The 22,299-nt window shown below is 42.4% G+C and overlaps 2 protein-coding genes across 8 annotated transcripts in view; one reads left to right on the top strand and one right to left on the bottom strand.

Annotated features, from left to right (window-relative positions):
- The first annotated feature begins 87 nt into the window (after window positions 1-87).
- Window positions 88-10,252, top strand: rflna (refilin A). Its single transcript, XM_038703487.1, has 4 exons — window positions 88-345; window positions 476-831; window positions 5,443-5,552; window positions 5,701-10,252. The coding sequence occupies exons 2-4, from the start codon at window positions 613-615 to the stop codon at window positions 6,032-6,034; spliced, it is 663 nt and encodes a 220-aa protein (XP_038559415.1). The 5' UTR covers window positions 88-345; window positions 476-612; the 3' UTR covers window positions 6,035-10,252.
- A 1,867-nt stretch (window positions 10,253-12,119) lies between these two features.
- The window catches only part of ncor2 (nuclear receptor corepressor 2), a 91,274-nt gene continuing 81,094 nt past the window's right edge, over window positions 12,120-22,299 (bottom strand). For 3 of the 7 annotated variants that reach the window (XM_038703480.1, XM_038703483.1, XM_038703481.1), the window contains 12 exons: window positions 21,397-21,549; window positions 21,019-21,297; window positions 20,719-20,908; window positions 20,211-20,587; window positions 18,268-18,398; window positions 17,945-18,159; window positions 17,686-17,820; window positions 16,164-16,306; window positions 15,993-16,046; window positions 15,042-15,236; window positions 13,107-13,286; window positions 12,826-13,022 (listed from right to left, as the gene is read on the bottom strand). In XM_038703480.1, coding sequence (XP_038559408.1) covers window positions 12,826-13,022; window positions 13,107-13,286; window positions 15,042-15,236; window positions 15,993-16,046; window positions 16,164-16,306; window positions 17,686-17,820; window positions 17,945-18,159; window positions 18,268-18,398; window positions 20,211-20,587; window positions 20,719-20,908; window positions 21,019-21,297; window positions 21,397-21,549 — 2,249 coding nt within the window. Of the gene's footprint in view, window positions 13,023-13,106; window positions 13,287-15,041; window positions 15,237-15,992; window positions 16,047-16,163; window positions 16,307-17,685; window positions 17,821-17,944; window positions 18,160-18,267; window positions 18,399-20,210; window positions 20,588-20,718; window positions 20,909-21,018; window positions 21,298-21,396; window positions 21,550-22,299 lie in introns of all 7 variants that reach the window. The other 4 variants (XM_038703484.1, XM_038703486.1, XM_038703479.1 and 1 more) reach the window with 3 other exon arrangements.

Genomic DNA, 22,299 nt, shown 5'->3' with positions numbered 1-22,299 from the left:
TCCAGATCATGAGGGCTGGACTGGATCCAGGTGCAAAAAAAAAAGGAAAAAAGCCTGGCAGGATCATTAAGAGGGAGCTCTCCACCGGAGAGAGCGCACACACACACACTCGCACTCACAGAGCCAGAGCAGAGCAGAGGAGCTCTCATCCAGATCGGTGCCAGACGCACGGTCGACTTTTTGTTTTTGCGCGAGTTTTACTACGTTGTTGTTTAGTTTTTAAAATTAACATTCACCTTGGCGTCAAGTTTGAAGGGTTTTTTAAAAGTTTGTCGCTGATTTTTACGCCTGTTTGGAATATCTAGTGGCGTTAAAGGTGGATCAACGGTACTTCACGGCGCGCAGGTACAGTAGGCTAATGTTTGAAGAGAAATAAAGGCTGAATTCATATCACTCTGTGGGGTTTCGTCCACAGCGAATAGGCAATGGTAAAATGCATATTCCCTGATTTTTTTCTACTCTTCTCTGCTAACAGAAATCATCTTGAAAAAGTTCGTCCAGGATTGTTTCTTTTCGCCGCAGGAGAGCTCAGCAGCACGGAGCGCTTCAAGAGAAAAAACTTGTCAGTGCGACTTCGTCTGGTGTGTTTTTTTTAATTGAGCCGTCCCAGAAATGGTGGGGCACCTACATTTACAAGCGATGGATGATAGCCTAAAAGGAAAGAACCGGGAAGGGCTGCTCGACAGTCCGGATTCGGGTTTGCCCCCCAGTCCCAGCCCGCCCTTCTGCTCACTTTCTCCGGGTCTAATCGAGTCGCGCTCAGGCAGCTGCACGACGCCCGTCGAAAGCCATCATGGATATTATAAAAAGGAAAGCAGAGAAGGCAAACTGGTAAGAAACAGATTGCGGTATTTACTTTATGATTTGAAACAATTTTGTAATCTGAAAGCAGTGACTCGGGTCTGTTTTGTGTCCAGAATCATTTTGCAGTCAGTCACTTCATGGACACCCTGAATTTAAGGATAAAAGGACCTAATGACCAAATAATGACGCTGTTGTGAGAGAAATTGAAAATCTGAGAGCGTTTTAGTGTTTGGCCTGAAACAGATTTCACTTCAGTCCCACTCACACAACATCTGGAAGCTCTCTCTTTCTCTCTCTCTCTCTTTCTGTCGGGAATTCCTTAGTTGCAAACTTCTGATGTGCTAAAGATGCCATCCACCCTCAGTATTACAGTACAGTTTTTTCTTTTTCACTCTGGTGCATCATCTGGGCCCTACATGGTGTCATAAGGGTCACAAAGTTGATTAGATGCAGTTGGGTTTCCAAACTGGAGTCCAGGTACTCCCAGAGGTCCTTGCCAGGATACCAGGGGCTCCCAACAGAATGACAGAAAGTTTAATAACACTAGTTTCTTCCCTCAGTAGCATGTATCTGAGTGAAGGTGAGTACAGGTTTCGTTCTCTAGAAAGAAAAATGTTATAATGGTCTGTGATGGATTTACATAGCGGACTGTCATGTCTGCCAAGACAAATCCTAGTTAAGTTATAATCAATAGTAAGCTAGACTTTTAGCCCCATAAAACCTCAAAATAGGCCAGCAGCAGCAGGCAGCAGGTATGTGTCCTCTGTTGAAACCTTATTTTTTAATAGCGTTTGAGTTGCTTAAAGTATCAGATGAATGGATAAACAGCTGAGACAGTTAGCTAGAAGCAATGGATAAATACTTTAGAGTGAAATGTATCAGATAAATAGTTGGAATATTGAGCTACAGACCTAAACATTAGTTCAACTGTGCAACAAAAACATTATTGCTGTATATATAATTAATAGTGTTAAAAAGTTTTAAATCAGTTCTAATAAACCCATTTCAAACATGACATGTGGTGTCAGAGTTCATCTGGCAGGGCTTCAAGATGTTGGGAACCGCTGCTCCACAGCATCTCATTATGAAAAGCAACAAATAGAGAAAAGTCAAAGTAGAGTAACAGATTTTTTTCTTCTTATTGCCTTACTTGGTAATCATCTTGCAAACCCTCTGATTGATCAACAGCCCCTTTGGGGTGCCTCAAAGTGTCTCGCCCAAGCTGTGAACATTGACACCTGAGTCACTAAATGAGCAGCTGAAAATAGAGAGAACTGATGCAGGAGACAGAGAGAATGCCGTAACATTGATTCATCTGAGTCTCAAAATGAATAACAAATGAATGATTGCTTGAAGCTAAAAATACATCAGCATCTGGAAGCCATGGTCTCGTTGGATTTATGCCGTTCACTTCACCATGGCTGTGGATGTGGTAGCAGTAGAAACGAAGCACACTTTTTGAAATGTCTTGAATTACTTCTTTAAAAATCCAAATAACTCATGTGCATTATGATTATTACTTGTCAATAATGATTCAATCTAAGGGGTGAAAATCTCCAGAAATTATACTTTTAATGGACCACTTAAATGGTCAGTGCACCCTAAGGCAATATTTGTTCTTATTTAGCTGAGGACAGACGTGATACTTACACAAAGTAGAATGTCTTCTGTAAAAAACGAATGATAATTGATGTTGGACCCCCACTTTCTACTTTTTTTTAGAGGTCAAATGCATTTTAATGACACATCCTGCCGTAATTTGTGTCACACATGACGTGACAAGGCTGATTTGATTGAAAATCATTCCCAGGTCACTCCCAGTTTCTAAAGTCTTAAGAACATGTTGGCGCAGGTCAGGGTGGCTTTTAAAGTGTCTAAAGAAGGCCTCAGAAATGCAGTGCTGCATCCTGGGAGTTGCGTGACATTGGTTTGCTGAAGCCTGAAAGAGAAAAAGAGCGAAATCCTCTAATTCTCTGGAGGTTCAGATTAGTAGGACTCATCTGCTTTGTGGTTTCCCTTTTAAAGATCGGTCCTGATAAGGGCCGCTCCTGCTTGTGTTTCTAATCCCGTCTGTGGGCCTGTGCGTATGGAAAGAATCAACCTCTCCATCAGAAATAGATTTTTAGAAGTTTCTCATTTGAGTGCATGTCTGTTAGTAAGTAGAGGGGAGATATACACGCATACATTTCTATTTCCAAATCTATTCTTGTGTTGTTTTTGTATGCCACCTACGAACAATCCTCGACTTCTATTTTGGGGTGCAGGGGCTTGTTAGAGTGCCTGCAGGCCATTGCATAAGTGTTTGATGACCTCTCACTTCTAAATGAAATGAGGATAAACTCTTAGACAGCCTGTCTGTTTCCAAACCTGGCTCAAATATATGCAGAGGCGGGATAATGAGTCTTAAACCTGCATGACTTAACGTGTGAATAAATTGACAAAAGCAACTAGATGCATGAAAAATATGAGGTCTTTTAATCTTGGGTGTTTCGGTGCCTAATAAGCTTGAGTACATGTCCTGCTGAAGGATACCTATCAAGGTGGATTAGACAGGAGGACAGACAGGAGACAGATCTCATGACCTTTTCAAAATCTGCCTCGCTGTCCTTGCAAACTCAGGATGTAAAGTCAGAGGCTTCACTTCAACAGACAGCCCTGGGTTGGAAAAGGGGTGTTTGAGTTGGCGTTTCTCTCAGCAGCTCTGCATTGTGCATTGTGTGGGTTGCTCAGCTGCAGACTATTTTTCCTGGGCAGAAATGTGCTTCCAGGGGGGTTTATGTTTTGTGTGCACGCTGGGGGATCCGCTGCCTGGAGGAGACCAAGCCTCCACGAGTGTTTACTTTGCAGAAGTTGCCAGAACACACCATGGAGAAATACCTGAGATGCTCTCCGCGCCAGAGCAGCAGAAAGAAGACAATCACACACACTCGTATAGGTTTTTCATACCATTAACTGCCAGCAGCAGAAAATGAACTTCCCGCGTGGCGAAACTAGCAGCTGTGCAGGTTCAGCTGCAGCTTTAAGATAGTGTGTGGGGATGATCGTAGGCTGTAGGTAAGACGAGCTTCACACAGCGTTCTGCTGTGCCCTTGGCCTGTTCTTGCTCGTCCCTTGTAGTGGCATGTGCACTTAAGTGCGGCCAAACCATAGCATGTGACAGCCTCCCCTGTGTAATGTGAGAGGTGCCGGAGTTGTGGTTGGGGTGCCATCTGATTCAAATTGTTCAGTGTTTAGACACATACATGCAAAGAAAACGGTCAGTTAGAACGTTGCTTCACAGTGTATGACAGTATCTGTGTTTCTGATTACTGCAGCTCTGTTTGTCCCCTTATGGCTCCAGGTCAAAGGTCAGTACTAAAACAGACCTGGTTCATACAGTTAGATGAGTAGAGTATATGAACATGAGGTTAAGCTTATCCCATCTGGTGTTGTACACTGCTTAAAACTTACACTCTGAATTAATCCCATCATAATAAATGTAGTTCCTACGGGAACTTACTGCGTTTGTGAGACTCAGTTTTGGTTTATTAGAACTTAATATGGTCATTCATCATATTTGCCATACAGGAACCTATTAGAGATCAAACAAATAGTTGATAAATGGGTCAGTCAGTAGAAAGAAAATAAAATCTGCAACTGTTTTGATAATAAATTGTTTAAGGGACTTGAAGAAAAATGCCAAACTTTTAGTTTCAATTTCTCAAATAAGACCTTTTTTTTGTAAACTGGAAATCTCTTGGTCAGATAAAAAAAAATAAGTTATATAGTCAGGGAAGATATCAGAGGTCAGTTCATAGATTTGTTTTGAAGTCAGCATTCGTGAGAAGGTGTCTCAACAGTATGTACGCGTGTTCATATGTGTGCGTGAATGTCGGTGAGCTGTGTGAAACAACAGATGGAGTAGTGACAAAGGCCAGGTAAAGACGAATTAATATTAAAACAGAAATCCATAATATACATAATAATAAATAAAAATTACAAAGGCATAGCATCTATCTGTTAATTGAGACTTTCAGTTACATAACTGATATAACATGAGACCGCTGACCTCCCTGTGAAGGCTTGCAAGCAAAACTAAAAGTTTTTTCTATATCACCTCATTTTCTAAGAGCATCATCTGGCTACCAGCTGCTGTCATACTTGTTAGTGTGTTTTGCATTTCTGTAACTACTGTAGGCCCAACATCTGTAAGCCTATTTTCAGTCCACACACAGGCTGTGTCAGGGTCACACGTCTCCAGCCCCCCGGAACTGCAGTGAAAGCTTGTCAGAGAGAGAGAGAGAGAGTTACCACCAACACTTCGTTTGGCTGGACCCACACAGTGTAATTATCGGAATTAAAATGGAAGTGTTGCCCTGACTGCCGTGTTTCTTGTCTTATTGTTGATGTTGTTGTAATAGCCGTGCGATTTACAAGGTAAATTTCTAATGAGGGCCGGATCAAGGAACGTGTTTTCCCGGAGAGGGTGGGAACTGTAGTGTTTTTAATTTGGCTTTCTGGCTCTGCTGAAACCCCCAACCATGCAGGCATTTTTTACTGGAATTCCTTGAATGGACTCGTTGGCAGGCTGGTTACAAACAGTTCAGTAGTTCATGGATGTTTCTGTGAGATTGTGACTCTTGTGTTTCCTCTGCACAGCTGCCCTACCTGCTGCTGAACTCCACAGGGACAGACCCAAAGACTCGCATGCACCCTGTGTTCTTTGGAGAAAGCATCGAGGTGAACCCCAAACCAGAGAAGGAAATCAAGTAAGGGAACTTTGGACACAAAGACATAGTTTTGGTTGCAATGTGGAGCTTAGTGCACTCATTTTGATCAGTGTTCTTTTGCCAACACTGCCACCTAGTGATCAATTTTACATTTTTCTAAAGGGTTTGCCACCTTTCTCCTTTCCAGGTGCAACTCTGAGGTCAAGTATGACTCCGACAAGCATTACCGCAACGGGGTGTACTGCGCCCCCGTTCCCACAGCCACCTCTTTCAGTGAGACAGTGGTGGCGGTGCGGAACTGTACTTGGAGAAGCTACAAGTCCCAGGTGTACCTGGAGCCACGGCAGAAGCCCATCAGCTACCAGAGCACCACCATCATCTACCCGAAACACGCCAAGAACACTTACCGCACCACGCTCAACTACAACGCCACAGGCTCCCGCCGCTGGTTTGTCTCCACTGTGCAGCTGGAGTCGAGTGAGGATACTAGTCCCTGTATCATCTACACAGAGGACCTGTAGGCTCAGTCTGGTCCAGCCTGCATAGCGAGAGGGCTACTTGGTGGTCATCGTATTTTTTAAAATTTTATTTTATTTTTTGGAGGAGGAGGAACTTGGGAAAGCCCATATTGAAAGGGAAATACTTCAACTGATACCTGGAGCCCCTAAAACCCTGCTCTGTTCATCTTTATTTGCCATGGATGAAACTCTGGGAACCCTTTAGTGACATTTTCCCCTGAGTGTATTTAGACTTTCTACTGATGCAGCCTTTAAAAATGGGAGGTGGTCTTCTGGCAGTTTAGAGCTGCACGTCAATGGTTAATGTCTTATTTAAAACAAGAGCTGACAAATTGGTGGCCTTTGCTCTCCTTCAGGTTGGATTTTGACCTCAGTGAAGGTAACGATTAGATCGTAGATGTGCATGTAGAGAATGGTCGAGATGACACCTGTGGTGGATTTCAGTCGAGCCTGCGCAAACCCAGTCACACCAATGCAAAGCTTTCTAATATGGCTTTATTGCACTTATTTTCTATGTATCACAGTCCTGTTTGTGGACCTGGTATTGCGGGGGTGGGGGTGGGGGGGGGTATTTCAGTACTGCATATGGAAAATTGGACCAAAGATAGTTTGAACACTTTGTCTTTGTTGTAACTCCACATGGCGACAGAACATTTGCTTTTTGTTTTACAGTTTTGTCTAGTTTGATCAAGCATGTAACTAACCTGCACAGTGCAGGGTGTCTTGTTTATTCAGCACAATAACAACTTATTGTCTTGAGAATACTCTGGTTAAGTTAATGTAAGAGTTAGGAGTGTTTTGTTAAACAGGTTCCTGGTCTCTAGGAGGTGGACAATCAATGAAGTTTTGGGGGGAAAAAACATCCAGTTATTATTTATTAAGAGTTTAACACTTAGTAACTCAGTTAATCTGCATCATCAGGACTGTGCGTAGGACCACATCATGTAGAGTTGCTGATAGATAGTTAAATGATTGAGGATATGTAATGTACATGCTTTCAGGGCTTTTAAAAATGGTGGCAATCATTTTATGGTTTGCTTTTATTTTCAATCAGCATAAAATAGTTTGTTTTAAACCTTCTTCGGACACAGGAAATTTCACAGTCAGGAGGAAGTATATACAACTTGTAACACTTGTCTGTCACAACTCTTGGTACTGAACAAACTGCAACTATTCACGCAGTGGCACATCTGCTCGTCTACTTCTCCAAGAGAGTCAAAAATAAACACTAAAACAAGAGTTATTTCCAGCTGCAACTGTCTGAATGGTTTAGTGCTACAAGCAGTCGACAAAATAAGGCCGACACAGTTCTGGATTGGGTGGCACCAGCTATTCATAAATCCATCTCTAAGTTTGTGCATGAAGTAACTGGTCGTTAGTTTCATACTGTTGATTTGACTAAATCATGTTGCATTATTAAAACTTAAGGACTGTCTTAAATAGTAAAGACTTAATTTGTAAATCATTTGAAACATATGAAACTAATAAAAAATAAATTTAAAAAATCAATCATGAACACATGAAGGTGGCAAATTATAAACTAAACTGTCCTACTAGCCTAATATTGTGTAAATGTAGATAAAACTTATCCACAGAAAAATATGTGTCTGACATCATTAGCATAATGTTTGGCAATTTGAAGCATGTTGTTACTTTAGTGACATTTAAAATTAAACATTAAAAATCTTCCAGTGTGTCAGGTTAGATGTTTCAACCATGTTACATATTACTTCACTCGACACGGGTCATATATTAGAAAGTTAACGTTAGCTATGTCAGTTGGTTCAGTCAGCTACGTAACAGTTACACCTGTCACCTGTCAGTATTATCGGTCGATATGAGCTAATTGGTACCAGTGTTTATAATAGCTGATAAATGACGGAGATTAGTGTAGCCGTTGTAACTCTCCTGTTGGCAACACGTGTATTTGGAACGCCACAAATCCACCACGAAAACACAGCAATCAGCGGTAATTATATGCAAAGCACTATTTATAACAATAAAAAAGTTTATTTTTAAACAGCATTATGTCATGTTATCTTGGTGAGGTCTCATAACTACACATAACAAATGTTAAGGAAAATCTTTGTTTATATATATATATATATATATAAGGGCTTGGACTTACGAATAGCTGATGCATGTTGTTTTGAGATCAACAAATTGTCATATTGGTCAGTTTCTGAGCTCAAGTAGCTCAACAGCATGAAACTCCTCTGTAATTACCGACATGTGGAGCAGTGAAACCACATCAGATTTCCATGTTGAAGATGTAAAATAGATTTTTATTGAACATTTTCATGACTTCTTTTTGTGTCTGTCAAATATATATATATATATATATTATTGAACATGGCAAATATTGAAACGTAAGACTTGACCTCAAATTTTCTTAGGTATCAGTTTTACTTCATTGGAAATGTGTATTCCTGAATTTTAGTTGTGGTCTTGAGCTTGCGGTCTTGTTATTTTTATAGTCTGAAACACCATCCAGGTTAAGTGTAAGGGTGGGAGAGACGCGGAGGGCTCAAAGCTGAAGTGGTGCATCAGTACTGTAAGATGGGTACTGGGTTTTAATGAGGGAACAGTAAGTAGCAATAAAAAGAGCAAAACAAGGGGAGGAAAATCAGATCTGCTCTTTCACAAGAAAAACATATATATGAGGAAATTGTTCTGAAAATAGCAAGATGATAGAGAGTTTTGCGATGTGTTGATGGTCTGTGAAATGTCAGAGAATGATGGTGGGTGTCAAGTTTAATATGTTGGTGGTTTTATGTGAAATACTTTTTACGTTTCCTAACACTTGATTTTGTTACTGTAAAATATTTTCCTGTTGTATATGTGGCATCGAGGCACTTCATAATTCTCTTTATATTTTTGTACGTCAATCGTTGTTCCTGTTGTGATCAAAGAAAAATAATTTAAAAAGATGTATATCCCAATTGAATAAAAAAAAAAAAAAGAGCCAATTCCCGGAACTACAGTGCATCTGTTGCTTAATGTTGGTCACAGGATATCGTATACGCCTGTTTAGCACAGGTTTGAATTTTGTCCCTCTGAAAGAAAGAGGGAGTTCTGCGGGCACAAGGAGGACTGGTAGCACATTTTGGCTCAGTTCCTGTAATCAAATCCAAGACCTGTGTTAGGTGTGAAAATCAGTGCAAGGGAATGCAAATGAAAACACAGGACTGGATTTTAACTCTCAGCAGTAAATTACGGGATGTAAACTTCTAGATTTTTCACAGAGAGCAGCACAGAAACTTTAAAAAATTAAATAATGCTACACAACTGAAATACCTGAGTCACAAGTTCAGTTTAGATTTAATCAGGAGAAACCTTTTCAGCATTATGTGTCCCGTTCAAAGACAGCAAACAAAAACACTTTTGAAGGCAGCAAAATAAAATACTTCCATGGGTTGGAAGTAGTATATTATGTGCATATAAGGACTGTTATATGCTGTAAACTGAGAAGGGAAGACTAATTACAGTCATACACTCATTAACTTCATCTTAACTTGTTGAGCTCCTGGGAGTTATGCAAGGACGGGATCATAACAGACATGCAGTTTGACCTTCATATGAGCTGAGCGTAGTAAACTAGATCACAGGAGACCAGATCAGTAACAGCTCAAGCGGCAGCTGAACAGCACATTTGTAAAACTACTACCAAGAACTTCATCATGAGCGGAGTAACTGCTGCGTTAACACGGCTCAGGACTGTATTTTATCATCTTATTTTGTGTAATTTATGCATAATTATTACATGCAGCAATTAAGTAACAAGTTGAAGAATTCTGTGCCAAATAAGTTCAACATACAAGTAAAGAAATATGCTTATACCGCCCCCTGGTGGTACTTGACCTCCCTGACTTTGGGCCTGTCAATTTTCCCTGCAATTCAAAACAGATAAAAGAAAGTGTGAGGCAGACGTCCAATACAAACACACAGCAATAAATAACACGACCCCGAGACCATGAATGGCAATAAGCTTTTTATTTAAACATTAAGGCAGTGTCTTTTTTGTTTTTCATTTTTACACTGCTATCCACAAAGCTTGCTGGTGGGCATGTAGAATTTAACCATGTGAATATTTCTTTTTTTTTTTTTTTTTTTCTTTTCTTGTAATACCAACCTTGAAGCAAGCCACATAAATATTTACATCTCTTCAGTTTTATATACAATCCTTGCTATTATACAGTGGGTTATAATAAAAAAAAAAAATCATTATGCACAAAATGGTTGAACAATGTACTGTTTATGTCAATTCCCCCCACCCACCCACACTTTGACAGTCCAGGGAACACAATCAGTAATCAACTTTTAACATTTTTAAGTATTATTTTTTGATTTGTGCATTGTGTGGAATCAAAACAAACTGAAAGAACAAAAACAAATGGATGCATGTTAAAATTAATTTCAGTATACTTTCTAAAAACAACGTATTAGCCCGTCATCGGGTTAGGGAACAGCTGGATATGGCTTAGTCTGTTTACTGTCACATTCTTAAATTTCATCAGTGGATAAATGATATACACGCACAGACACCAATGTACAAAGCCTGGCTGTATTTTTGCCTTGCCTGATGAAATTACAAACCCTCCATCAGAATAAAAAAGAAGAAGCAGTCCTAAAACATGGCTGAGCTTTCTGCAGGTGTGACCTGCTAGGTGCTTCGCCATTGACAGGTGGGATGAAGGAGGGAGAGGAGGTAGTCCTGGAACAGTCATGTTTGTGTTGTGAGAATCCACTGTGACAAAATGAACTAGAGATAGAGAGGTAAGTCTTTCCGAACCACTAAACAAGCTCCCTGCCATCGCTTCAGAGTTTTCAGTCTGGGACAGAATTCGTCCCCGGTTGCACAGAATCACGAGGTGGAAACATCACTTACAGAGAGGGTGACCTTTAAAATACTGCAGTAAAATGTGAGAACATGTGAGATTGCTTTCGAATGCCTTCCTCTCAGCTTTTTCTACCCAGTACAAACACAGGGCGTGTAATGAAGTACACTTGAAGAATGTCATGGGTCTCGCAGCAGAGAAAACATTTGATGCTGGCCCATGCAAGCTGTGCTGTGATACAGCGTTGTCTTGTTATGAAGATAACTCGTACGAGTAAAGCTGTTTTGTTTTATTAAAAAAAAAAAAAGGAGGATATTTCATTAGCTTTTTTGTTTTCCGATTTCCCTGCGTGGACAGTATAAACCCTGTCATGGGGGGCTAAAAGAAAAATTGTGCGTCACTTGGTAACTTCAGTACTGTATATGTAAAATAAATGGCACTTAACACTAGGAATATCTCATAACTGTACAAAACCTGCCTGGATGAGGAGTTGGGTCTCAGCTGCTCCTCTAGGCAGTAATAGGTCAGAGGTCAGACCGTCACAACAGCTCCTAGAAGGGATTGTAGCAGGCCAGCTGAAGCCGACACCGCCATGGACCAAGGGTCATAGAAAGATGGCTTTTTTTTTTTTTTTTAGTCTCTTCAATGTGAGCAAACTCCACCTGATGCTGAGGAGTCTGCCTTTAAGCAGCTCTAAGGTTGGTCTGCACCTGCTCGAAGCGGCTTAGTCATCGTTCACTAAAATGTGATTGTCGCTTTGAGGGTGGGAGAGATAAAGAATATCGTTGGCAAGACCAAAATAAACAGACAGGCGCTAAAGGATACCTCCACACTGGGATTTCTATGCTGTTCTTGAGTCCATTTTTCCCCTGCCCCAGGAAACACAGATTCTTAAAAATGCCATTGTGAACAGATTGACGACTAAGTGCTTAATATCCAAAAACTGTTTTCAACAAACACAGACATGGTTAATATAAAAACAGTGAGAAAGTGTCACTTGTTTTATGCCATCCATCTGGCAAATCATCTCTCCCCATGTGGATGCCTGAAATCAACAGGTCTTCGCCATTCCTCAGGACCCCCACCCCCCCGCCCTTCACCCAAATATATGACATCAGCAATGAACAGCATGTTTACCCTGTAAACCAATGATATGACCCTCCCGCATAACAATGTCTGCCCCCTCCCGCCCTCCCCGCCCCCCAAAAAAGATACATCATTGCAGATAATAGACGACAAATGACACCATCAAAAGTTCACCATCAAAATGTACTAAAGGTCTCAGCTCACGTTCAAAACACAGGACTGGACTGACTGAATTTAAAGGAGCAAAAAATAGAACCAAAACAAGAACAACATGATGTTGATTCTCCTCCCGTCCCCTCGCACATATCCTCGTGGTGGTAGCAGTGCACAGGCCGCCTGCACCTGGAGGTCACCGTGAAGAAACGCGGAGGTCCTCGCTGTGTGGGCCGCTGCTCTCAGGTCAGATCCGAGGTCATAATGTGTCACTAGAGTATCAGGCTCCTGACCAGACCAACAACACAACCTCAGAGTCCCTTCCATACAAGTGTCGGCACATTAGAGCGGTACACCCGAAAGGTGCAGATCGATGCGTCTATATTTATAAGGCCAGTGAGGAAAAGTAGTAAAGTAAAAAAAAAAAAAAGGAAAGAAATAAGTGATTCGTCCTTTAGAGTAGTCCTGGAGTGAATGCCTAACACGTAAGTGCAAACATACACACACGCACACGTGGAGCAGCAGCGTTCCAGCTCGTCGCTGCTTGGCGTCTCGGGTGTGTGAAAGGAGGAAATGATCCTTTCTTGACGACTGAAGGAGGAAATGCAGAGTGGAATGGTGCGGGTAGGTTTGCAGATGCCTCAGCAGGTGTGTGTGTGTGTGTGTGTGTGTGTGTGGCTGCAGCAGCACAGAGTTGGTTGACGACAGTATTTCAGGTCACTCGCTGTCAGACAGGGTCTCGTATTGAGACATGAGAAGAGGCTTGGGCTCCTCTTCCCAGGACCGGCCCTGTCCAGGTCCTAACCCCTGGCCCTGGCCCCCCGGCTGGCCAGAAGAGGGGGAGGGAGCAGACACCGTTCCGCTGGGGAAACGCATTATCAACGGGTTACACGGGAAGGGAGTTGGAGTTGAACCTGCAAAAAGCGGGAAGTCAGAATTGTTATGAACCACAACAATAGAAAGTAAATCAGTCAGGGTCTCAAAAAAGGGCTTTATACCTGTGGATGAAGGCCGATCCTCCCAGACACGGTTGGTAAGAGGAGTTCTTCTGTTGCAGTCTCCCTCAGAGTGGACTGAGGACACAGAGGATGGTCTCTCCCCCCCTGACAGTCCTGGTCCTGGAGACTTGGCCTTCCTCCCATTAGAGCGCCCGCCGCCCTTTGAGGACTTTCCCCCACCTGCAAACAGAGGCGGCAGAGCTTAAATCTGTGTAACACAATCCTTTGCAAAAACTTCCAGCTCTGTTTAGAGGTGCCGTTTCTACCCTGCCTGTTGTCACATACAGTATAACTAAAGAACTAAATGAACTGCATCAGTTTTGGTTGAAGAGTTTAGTAGTGTTTATATATTATGCGAGTAATGAAAATGAAAAATACAGAACTGGACAATTCAATACTTCAGTATCTTTCTTGAACTATTACAATAAATTATTATTTGACAATAGTGTTACAGAAGCCTTAACTTAATAATTAACTAGTCATTTTTAAGAGGGGAAGAAAATGATTAAATACAAGCATACGAGCCAATAATAAAATCCCACTGAATGTAGTGGATTTAAGTGGATAAAGTGCTTTAAACTCTAATCAGGCAGATCTGATTGAGATAAAGGCATCGTTTATGCTTTGAAGGACTGCACTAGGACGTGTATCTCAAACAGAGTCCCTGATTCAACTTAAGGTGATGTTAATCCAGGTTGATGCTAAAACTAAATTGAGGTGAACAGGGATGCAGTGATTACCGGATTTCACCATTAACCACGCTTTAAAACGTCACGGTTAATTAATCGTCAAGGCTCCGCTACACAGAGTGTTTCTGTTGCAGAGAAAGGAACTGCTGCAACTAGCTGAAGTCAGCAGTGTGGGAGCATTTCGGGTACACCGAGACTGACCAGGGCGTTATTTAAGAGGTGACGGATCACCTGTTAAAAGCTGCTAAAGGAGCAAATACTACATTAAACTTGATGCAGCACCTGCGGGATCTCCACCCAGCTTTGCACGCCCAAGTAAAAGTAATACATAATAACGTGTGGGAATTAAATATAAATGTGTCACTTACAATCGATGCTGTAGCGGTGAGAGTCGAGCTTTCAGCGCAACGTTAACAAACAAAGCAGGCGTAACCTTTCCGACCCACAGAAACAACAGCACCGCTACGCTATGAGGCCCATTATTTTTAATGCCTTGTGCCACGCCAGGGCGGTTTGTTGCTGCGTCGAGCAACGAGCACGCTGCGCGGTGTTGAACTTTTGCGCCGAGCAGCTTCCACGCATTGCAAATTGCTTCTTTTCTGAAAGGGCCTTTATGGAAGAAGGTAGACCTCTCAAGACCTTCAGTCACTTTACATTTAACGTTACATCCTGTTGCCTTCTCCTGTCTGTGTGGAGAAAATGGTGCCAGGTGTAAAACACTAACATAACATCAGGAGCTTGTTATTGTAACTTGTTGTCAGTTATTAATAACACTGCATGAGAGATGTTCTCATTTTCACTAAAACTTATACGTATGGATGAGAGTACATGACAATAACAGTTCAGTTTATAACCTTCCTTAATAACAATTTCCCCTGGGGGATAAATGAAGTTAATATTCCTCTTATATCAATAATACTTATAATAATATTACAGAAATATAACTGTTAATGTAATTAAATATTACAAATCAATTTAAGTAATTACTTGTGTTGTGAAATTAATTAATGCATAATAATCGTGACACCGTGATTATTATTGTTATTAATAATCGTACCAACAATCTGTAATGGTTGCATCCCTAGAGTTGAAATACAACTGATCTCAGTTTTTCTGTCTGTACACTGGAGAAAATATAGGACATGTTAGTAAGACTCTCATGTGTCAGGCTGCTGGGCTCAGCTGACAGGAGGACATGTAAGACTATATTGGGTTGAAACAAATAGAAAACTCCAAAGTGTCGCACCTTGTGAGAAAAAGTCCTCAGCACGTCCGTCGGCTACAGGCACACTGGAACCCATCGGGTTAGCAGCGTTGGATGGAGAGCGTTCTTCAGACTGATCATCATATTTGCCCATCAGAGCCTTTCTTATAATGGCCTCCAGGCCTATTGAGTTACCAGGTGTCTCTGCAGCTGGGTGGCAGCGGACACTCACAGGTCCTGGGAAAGGAGAGAGTGTTCAAGTTAGAGAGAGATAGGGACGGCAAGTACAGAGAGCACTAAGAGTAATGACAGTCACAGAAGCAAAGCATTAAATAGCATCAAAAGAAAAGTAAGCAATGAAGAGACAAAACAGAGACCAAAAGAGTGGAAAGAAAATGGGCATTTCAAAACAACAATTTTGCTGATTACCTGTGTAAAAAGTACTTTCACGGTATAAAGCACTGTTCGTTGTAAGTAAATAATGCTCTACAACTAAACAATTCATCATTTCAAGTCCAGGTCATTATGCTGGGGCTTTTGACAGCAGTATTCTTAAATTTCATGTTGCTGCTCACGTAGGTAAAATGACAGGTGCCAACAAAACAAAGCTGAACCAAAGCCGATTACATTTTTCTTCACACTGCTATTTGCTGTCACTCAAAACATTGTTGCATGCAGTTGGTCAACATGATTTTGCTAAATTATTGTCATGTGACTGATTTATTTCTAGTTTATTTACATCCTGACACTCTGGCAAGCTCCGTTGTGAATGGCAACCATTAAGTGTTTACTCACATTTAGTCATTCTGCTGTACCGTACAGCAGTTTCACCAACACGAAAACGTTCCAAAAGTATTTTTGTTAGCAGAATGATGCAGGATTTACAATCCTTCCTACACAATGCCGCTCCATTCCCACAGTATGTATGAATATGTTGACCCAACAACTGTCATGCTTTTCTAAAAACATTTGGTCCAACAAACAGAAGATTACCTGCAGTTGTAGAAGCTGGCATATTAAAGATCTCGGTTCCTGGCTGACCTGCATCTGTAAGTGGGAACAGGGTTTCTTTTTAAAAGTCTTTTTTATTGAATCACATGTAGTGTTTTCTTCTGAAAAAAATTTTTAATCGTGTACTCATGTCTGTGCTGAGGTCAGACTTACTGAAATCACCCTCATTTCCCACCACAGTCATCTTCTTGATCATTTCCTGCTTCTTTGACTTCACAATAGCTGAGGTGTTCTCAGTTAACTTGCTGAAGAAAGCTGGAGGCTGGGAGGCATTGGGAGGGGAACGGGAGCCCATTCTGCAGGAGGGAAAGGAGGAGCAGGTTAACACACACACACACACACACACACACACACACACCAATGCCAGTGATATTCCCAGAATAAACATAGTGTAGTTTGGATGTTTAGATGCAAAATGTTCATATGTAAATATCTGAAAACAAAGTCTGCACTGCTTTTGTATACATACATTCGGTAATAAGCAGCAGGAAACTATCAACATTTCTGCTAAAATTAAATACTCTGCCTTCTGCCGTGTTGTCATTGACCCAAACAAACCGATGTTGCATTCTGCGCATGCCCGCCTGCTTCTGGGAGATTATAACAGCGCGGTTAACCGTACCCGGTTATCATGGTAATTAAAATGTGTATGGTAATAATAACCGTCGGGAATTTTACCATGGTTTACCGTTAAACCAGTAGTCGTTTCATCCCTACTTCAAACAAATGTCACATTCAAATTATAGACCACATATTTTCTGCGGTGGGTTGTGATGGCAGCAGGCTGGGCGTCTGATGCAAACTTTTTCAGGTATCCTTCAACAAGGCGGCATCAGATGCCGTGACCAGACGCTCCTGCTGATCACAAATCATCCACTGTAACCACATAGATTTGCAATTTAAGTGTCCATCCATGACTTATGACCATAGGTGAGGGCTGGAGCATCAATTGGCTGATAAACCGAGACTCCTCGATCCTGAACAATTTCTAAAATTAGGACAGCAAGTGACTCCAGTCGAGAATGCGGACACAGCTCTCTCACTCTCTTTGGGTGGCTCAACACAATGGCCTGGACACCTACAGTAAACCCAATGGGACAATTCCCAGGACAGGGTTCTTCTGAACACTGTAAACTGGATGGGCAAACTTCTGATAACTCAACTAGTAAAAAGCAGGTCCAGTGTTTCACAACCTGAACTGCAACTGTTCTAATCCTCCTGAATTTGACAACTGAAGACAAGTCTTCTTTACAGCTTCCTGGCATGAGCTTTCAAGGGAGGCTTAGCAGAGCAATACCCAAAAACTGAGACCCGCTAGTGCACATTTAAAAAAAATAAATAAACCATTAGAAGGGGGACCACCACCCCTCTCTGAAAGCCAGTCAGGGGAAGAATCTCATCAAAAAGGTGGAGCCGTAATGTATGTCTGTATATAATAGCCTGCTTGTTGTTGACATAGATGTTTGCATGCCTTACATAATGTAACATTAGGCTTTTAAAAGATCTTTACTTGCAGCCCTGCTAATCCATCATAAACTGAACAACATAGCTTGATTATGTATGACAAGCTTGACTTGTCTTTCATGTGACTGCACCCACTTGATTTAATATGAGCAATAAAACATATCTGCAGCAAGTTGTTTCCGCTGAGAGCTACAGTAATGAGAGCCGTTACCCCTGCTCTCCCTGCTCGTTGGGGTAGGAGGCCCCTCCCTGGACGTCAGGTTCAGAGATTGCTCCAGCAGGGGACACTGGTTCAATGCCATCATTTGAAACACTGACAGGTGACGTCTTGGGCTGAGGAGGAGACCTGCAGAGAAGACCGATGCATTTAATCAATGCAAATCCATTTTAAATTGTAAACACCAGTAACAATGGGTGAAGGGTTATACAGTAGAAAGTGCCCACACAGTACATTTAACAGGGATTCCTACCGGTCTCTGTTGCGTTCTCCACCTAGGCTCTCCTGATACCGGGGCCCCTGGGCAGACTCCTGTGAGGTCGATGGGGGCTGGGAGGCACTGGGTGGACGGGTCAAGTCCAGAACAGGATCGCCATGGTAGCTTTGCTGTTGTTGTTGCTGTTGTTGCTGCTGCTGCTGCTGCTGCTGCTGCTGGCTCTGCCTGGTGTAGTCTTTAGTTATCACTTCCTGTTTATGTAAAGACATATCCACCTCAGAAATACATTAAAGATTATTTTTGATATGTTATTGTGTTGTTTTTAGGCCATTTGTAGTGCAGTGGTTGAGCGAACGTACGCTGATGTGCTGTGCCAGGGTGACCACCCTCTGGCTGCCTTTAACACAGGGGGACGGCGGCTGTTGCCCTGGAGACTGTCTCTCCACAGACGGAGGACGGTACAAACCATGTGGCTCCATCTTCTGTTGAGCTGAGGGTCAAATCCAAAGAACAGACAGACATTACTCAGAAATGTCTGTCCGTCCATCAGCTTTCATGTAGCATCTACACATTAAAGCATATAGGGCAAGCTTCCCTACAAATATACTGTGTGAGAGGCAAGCTACGTCAGATCTTTTATTAACTTATAATGTACATTTTGCATACAGACCTAGCAAGCCAAGCGTTGACAAGAAATGATGCTAAAATTGACTGGTTTTGCATCAGTGAGTCATAAATGAAGAAGTGACAGAACTTCACTTTATAACCGATGTATTCAAGACCATTTCCGTATTGATGTGATAAAAGAATTACAAAACTTGATTCAAATAAAACCACATCACAGTTAGCCATATTACTGTTGAATCATTATAGGAGCCTAAGAGCCCATTTCAACACTACAGTGTTAATCTCAGGGAGGATGATGTAAATTGAGCATGGGTGAGGGGGGGGGGGGGGGGACTGACTGTATGGACTCCCAGAGAGGAAGAGTCCCCCAGAGGGACAGGATGCTGTGGTTTTTGTTGTTAGCTAGCAACATCAGCAAAAACACTGAGTTCAACAACAGCTTACAATAGCTTGCAAATCTCTGGGGTTTGTAAATGCATGCTAACAGCAAGGTGTCAATGTTCCATTAATAAGCCTTCCTAGCAGTCTTGTCTACTATGAAAAACATGCTTCCTTTTGACTTCTGTACATACAGTGTTTGCTTCAACACTCATCTGAACTCAGCATGCAGAGGTCACTTGCGCTATAGGCTTGTAATATAGCAAAACAAAATCCTGTTCCAAAAGACGGACAACCCCCAGAGGCTTGATTGAGAGATTGAAAAGATGTGCTGAAATTTGGCATGTGTGGAAAACAATAAACAAAACCGAGGCCCCCCCCGGATGGTCTTTTCCACGTCCCCCCTCCTCCCCACGCTCCTCCTGTGCAACACTGGTGCTCTCTGGGACCCCAGGGAGTCAGTTTGGCGGTTCGTTAGGCTTTGATTGACGTTTGACTGTCACACCTATTATCTATTCCCCTTAATTGGTCTGGGTTACATGTGGCTATTGTCCAAAGAACACAATGTGTTTCAAATAGGTATCTACAGCAAAGGGTGCCTCATAAGACATGCAGTAGTGAAGAAGTGTTTGAGTTACAGACACTCTCATTTAACATGGGATATAAAAAGCAACCTGCGGTGAAATGCATGTGGTGAAATATTCTGTTGAAAAAAAGCAGCCTAATGGGAGGGAGGAGGGGTGCCACGTGATAAATTCAAGTCACATCCTCTACAAAAAGAAAATGAAAATAAGCAGCAAAGGATGTCCCACCAGCTTTAGCTACTTGAGAATGACACCTTAAAGGACACCTAGGCTCTTCTTCATGGAAAATTAAATGTATGGGGTTGTTGGTATTCATATTTTATCAGTGCTTCATCATTTGTAAATTCTTTATTTAATCTCAGCCAGTGACGTCCAATTTGGCAGGGCTAGAGGTTTGGTTTTCCAGAGGGCACCCTTGGTGGTCTTTAAGTTTGTAAAGAAAAAACTATAAAAAGGATAGCATTGAAGAAAAAGAAAAAAAAAGTAAAATGAATTGGTCTGATTTGATAATGCCAGTTCACCACAGCGTGCAATAGGCCACAGACTGACGGGGGAGGGTCTGGGTGATGAGGGGGACCCTGGGATCCAGAGCATCTTACCATCAGTGGCGCTGCTGGCAACAAGCGAGCCCGTCTCTTGCATCCCCGTTTCACAAGAAATTTGACGCATAATAATCGCGTTTATGAAGTTGGCCGCAGTCATGGTGGTCTTACCGAGTGCTCGGAGCTCTTGTTCCTGAATGGACATCTGTTTGTTTTGAGTCTTTTCCCTACTAGGTGTACCGCTTTCTCCACGGCCAGGAGGGTTATCCGACTGGGGAGGCAGTAGGTGTTGCGGCCGGCCTGAAGGTGAGGAATAGGAACCTGGGTACATTCCTCCTGGGCTTGACAGCTTGGGGTCAGATTTGCTGGAGGGCCCGTGCTGGTCCTGCACGTGCTTGGGCAGACCTCCCCTGTTTTTGCCTCCATCACGACTCTGCTCTTTGGCTAAACTTGGGTCCATGGTATGTGTGTAGGCCTCAGGGGGCACACCTGTCCTTTGGAGGTGGCCTGGGTAACCTTGGTAGCGGGCCGGGCCTGAAGACATGGACCTGGCGGACCAAACAAAACACGCTTAGAAAACAAGACAATCAAAATGTTCTCCTTGCTGCGGACACTTATGAGAAATTAGCTCTGGAAAGTGTCCCAGTGTTGTTCTTGTAAAAACAGAACTTAAATTTACCGAAACACAGATGAGTTGGGGTGCTCGCTGACAGAAAGACTCTTGCCCCCAGTGTTGTGCAGGACACTTGGCCTCTGCTGCACGTTCTCCTGAGTGCGAGGGGACACCGGGGAGTGCTGGTGGCTATACGGTTGGGATGAAGGTCTCACACCACTGCTGCTGCTACTGCTTGCCAAGCTGTGCTCTGTACCTGAGAGGCACAAACAGATTCATTGGTTCAGTTACCCCTTCCTCAAACCATATTTGTGCTGCCAGTATTGAACCTCTAAATAAAAATGAAAAACACCATCTGCTGCATACCTGGTCGCCAGATGGGGGCGTGCTCAACATTTCCAACAGACCCGCCCTTCTCTCGGTCACGCTCTCTGTCTCTGTCTCTCTCCCGGTCTCTATCCCTTTCACGGTCTCGTTCCCGTTCTCTCTCACGGTCTCTCTCGCGGTCCCGTTCACGCTCCCTCTCTCTCTCCCGCTCTCTGTCTCTCTCCCGGTCCCTCTCTCTGTCACGTTCACGGTCTCTTTCACGCTCGCGCTCCGAAGATGACGGTGTGCCTTGCATCTTGTTCATGTGCGAGGACCCAACTGTACAGAAAAAGGCAAAGCGCAATAAAAATGATTAACAGAGTGCAACATAATACATGTAATATGTAGGTGCGTTTGCTTTTGTGAAGTGAATTGTACCAGGTGAGATGGGGGAGGTGGTGTAAGGCCTGCCAGGGAAGGTGCTGCTTCCCCCGGGGATGTAAGTGATGCGATCCATTGGGGAGCCGGCTGCCCCTGCAGAGGGAGGGACCAGGACAGGTAAGTGTGGCACCTGAGAAAGATCGATGATCCCTAAGGGACAGAAAGAAGAGAAAGGTAAAGAAAACCCTAATAGCTGGTCCAGATGTGTTTTGGTTTGGAGGTTTACAGGTAAATAAAGCTCAACACTGCGTTCTCATACTACAATAGCAAAACCTAATAGGCAAATCTTTACCGTCTGGTTCAAATGTGGAAAACGTTAAACCAACAAAGACACATTGAAAAAAAGTAGGAGATAATTATTTAGCACTAAAATGAGAGAATATGTAATTAGTTTCTGCTTTAGTGAGTGTGTCAAGACAAAGCTACTAATGAATGATGCAAGATGTGAACCTGTGAATACTTGCATTTCTGGTTTGTTGACAATTGTAATTGCTACTTCATTACATTGAAAGCCAAACTCACTCACTGCTCCTTCATTGACTCTACCTGACAACAACTTTTCAACAATTTGAATGCATTTAAATTTTTTTAATTACCTATTTATTAGAACAAATGGATGATAAATGCTGTGGCAAGTTAGATTTATTTGATGTTTTTCTAATATAAATGAAGATGACAAATACTCCAGACAGTGACAATTATTCATAATGTTTCCTTTAACCGGCAGCCCACAGCTTGTGTGCGTCAGACAAATACCCCCAAAGCAGGGCATGCAACATGCAGCTTCACGTCAAAGTTAGATCCAAGTAACAAAAATCCCAAGAGACGACAACAATGGCTAAAGAAAAATGTAACTTCAATATATCTAAAGCGCATAAGTCTCCTCTTCTTCTTTCCAAA

This window comes from Micropterus salmoides, unplaced genomic scaffold, assembly GCF_014851395.1.
Source record: "Micropterus salmoides isolate LMB-PRFRI ecotype aquatic unplaced genomic scaffold, ASM1485139v1 Ms_hic_scaffold_7, whole genome shotgun sequence".
Lineage (NCBI taxonomy): Eukaryota > Metazoa > Chordata > Actinopteri > Centrarchiformes > Centrarchidae > Micropterus > Micropterus salmoides.
The sequence above is the reverse complement of the archived record's forward strand: the minus strand, read 5'-3'. Positions and strand labels throughout refer to the sequence as shown.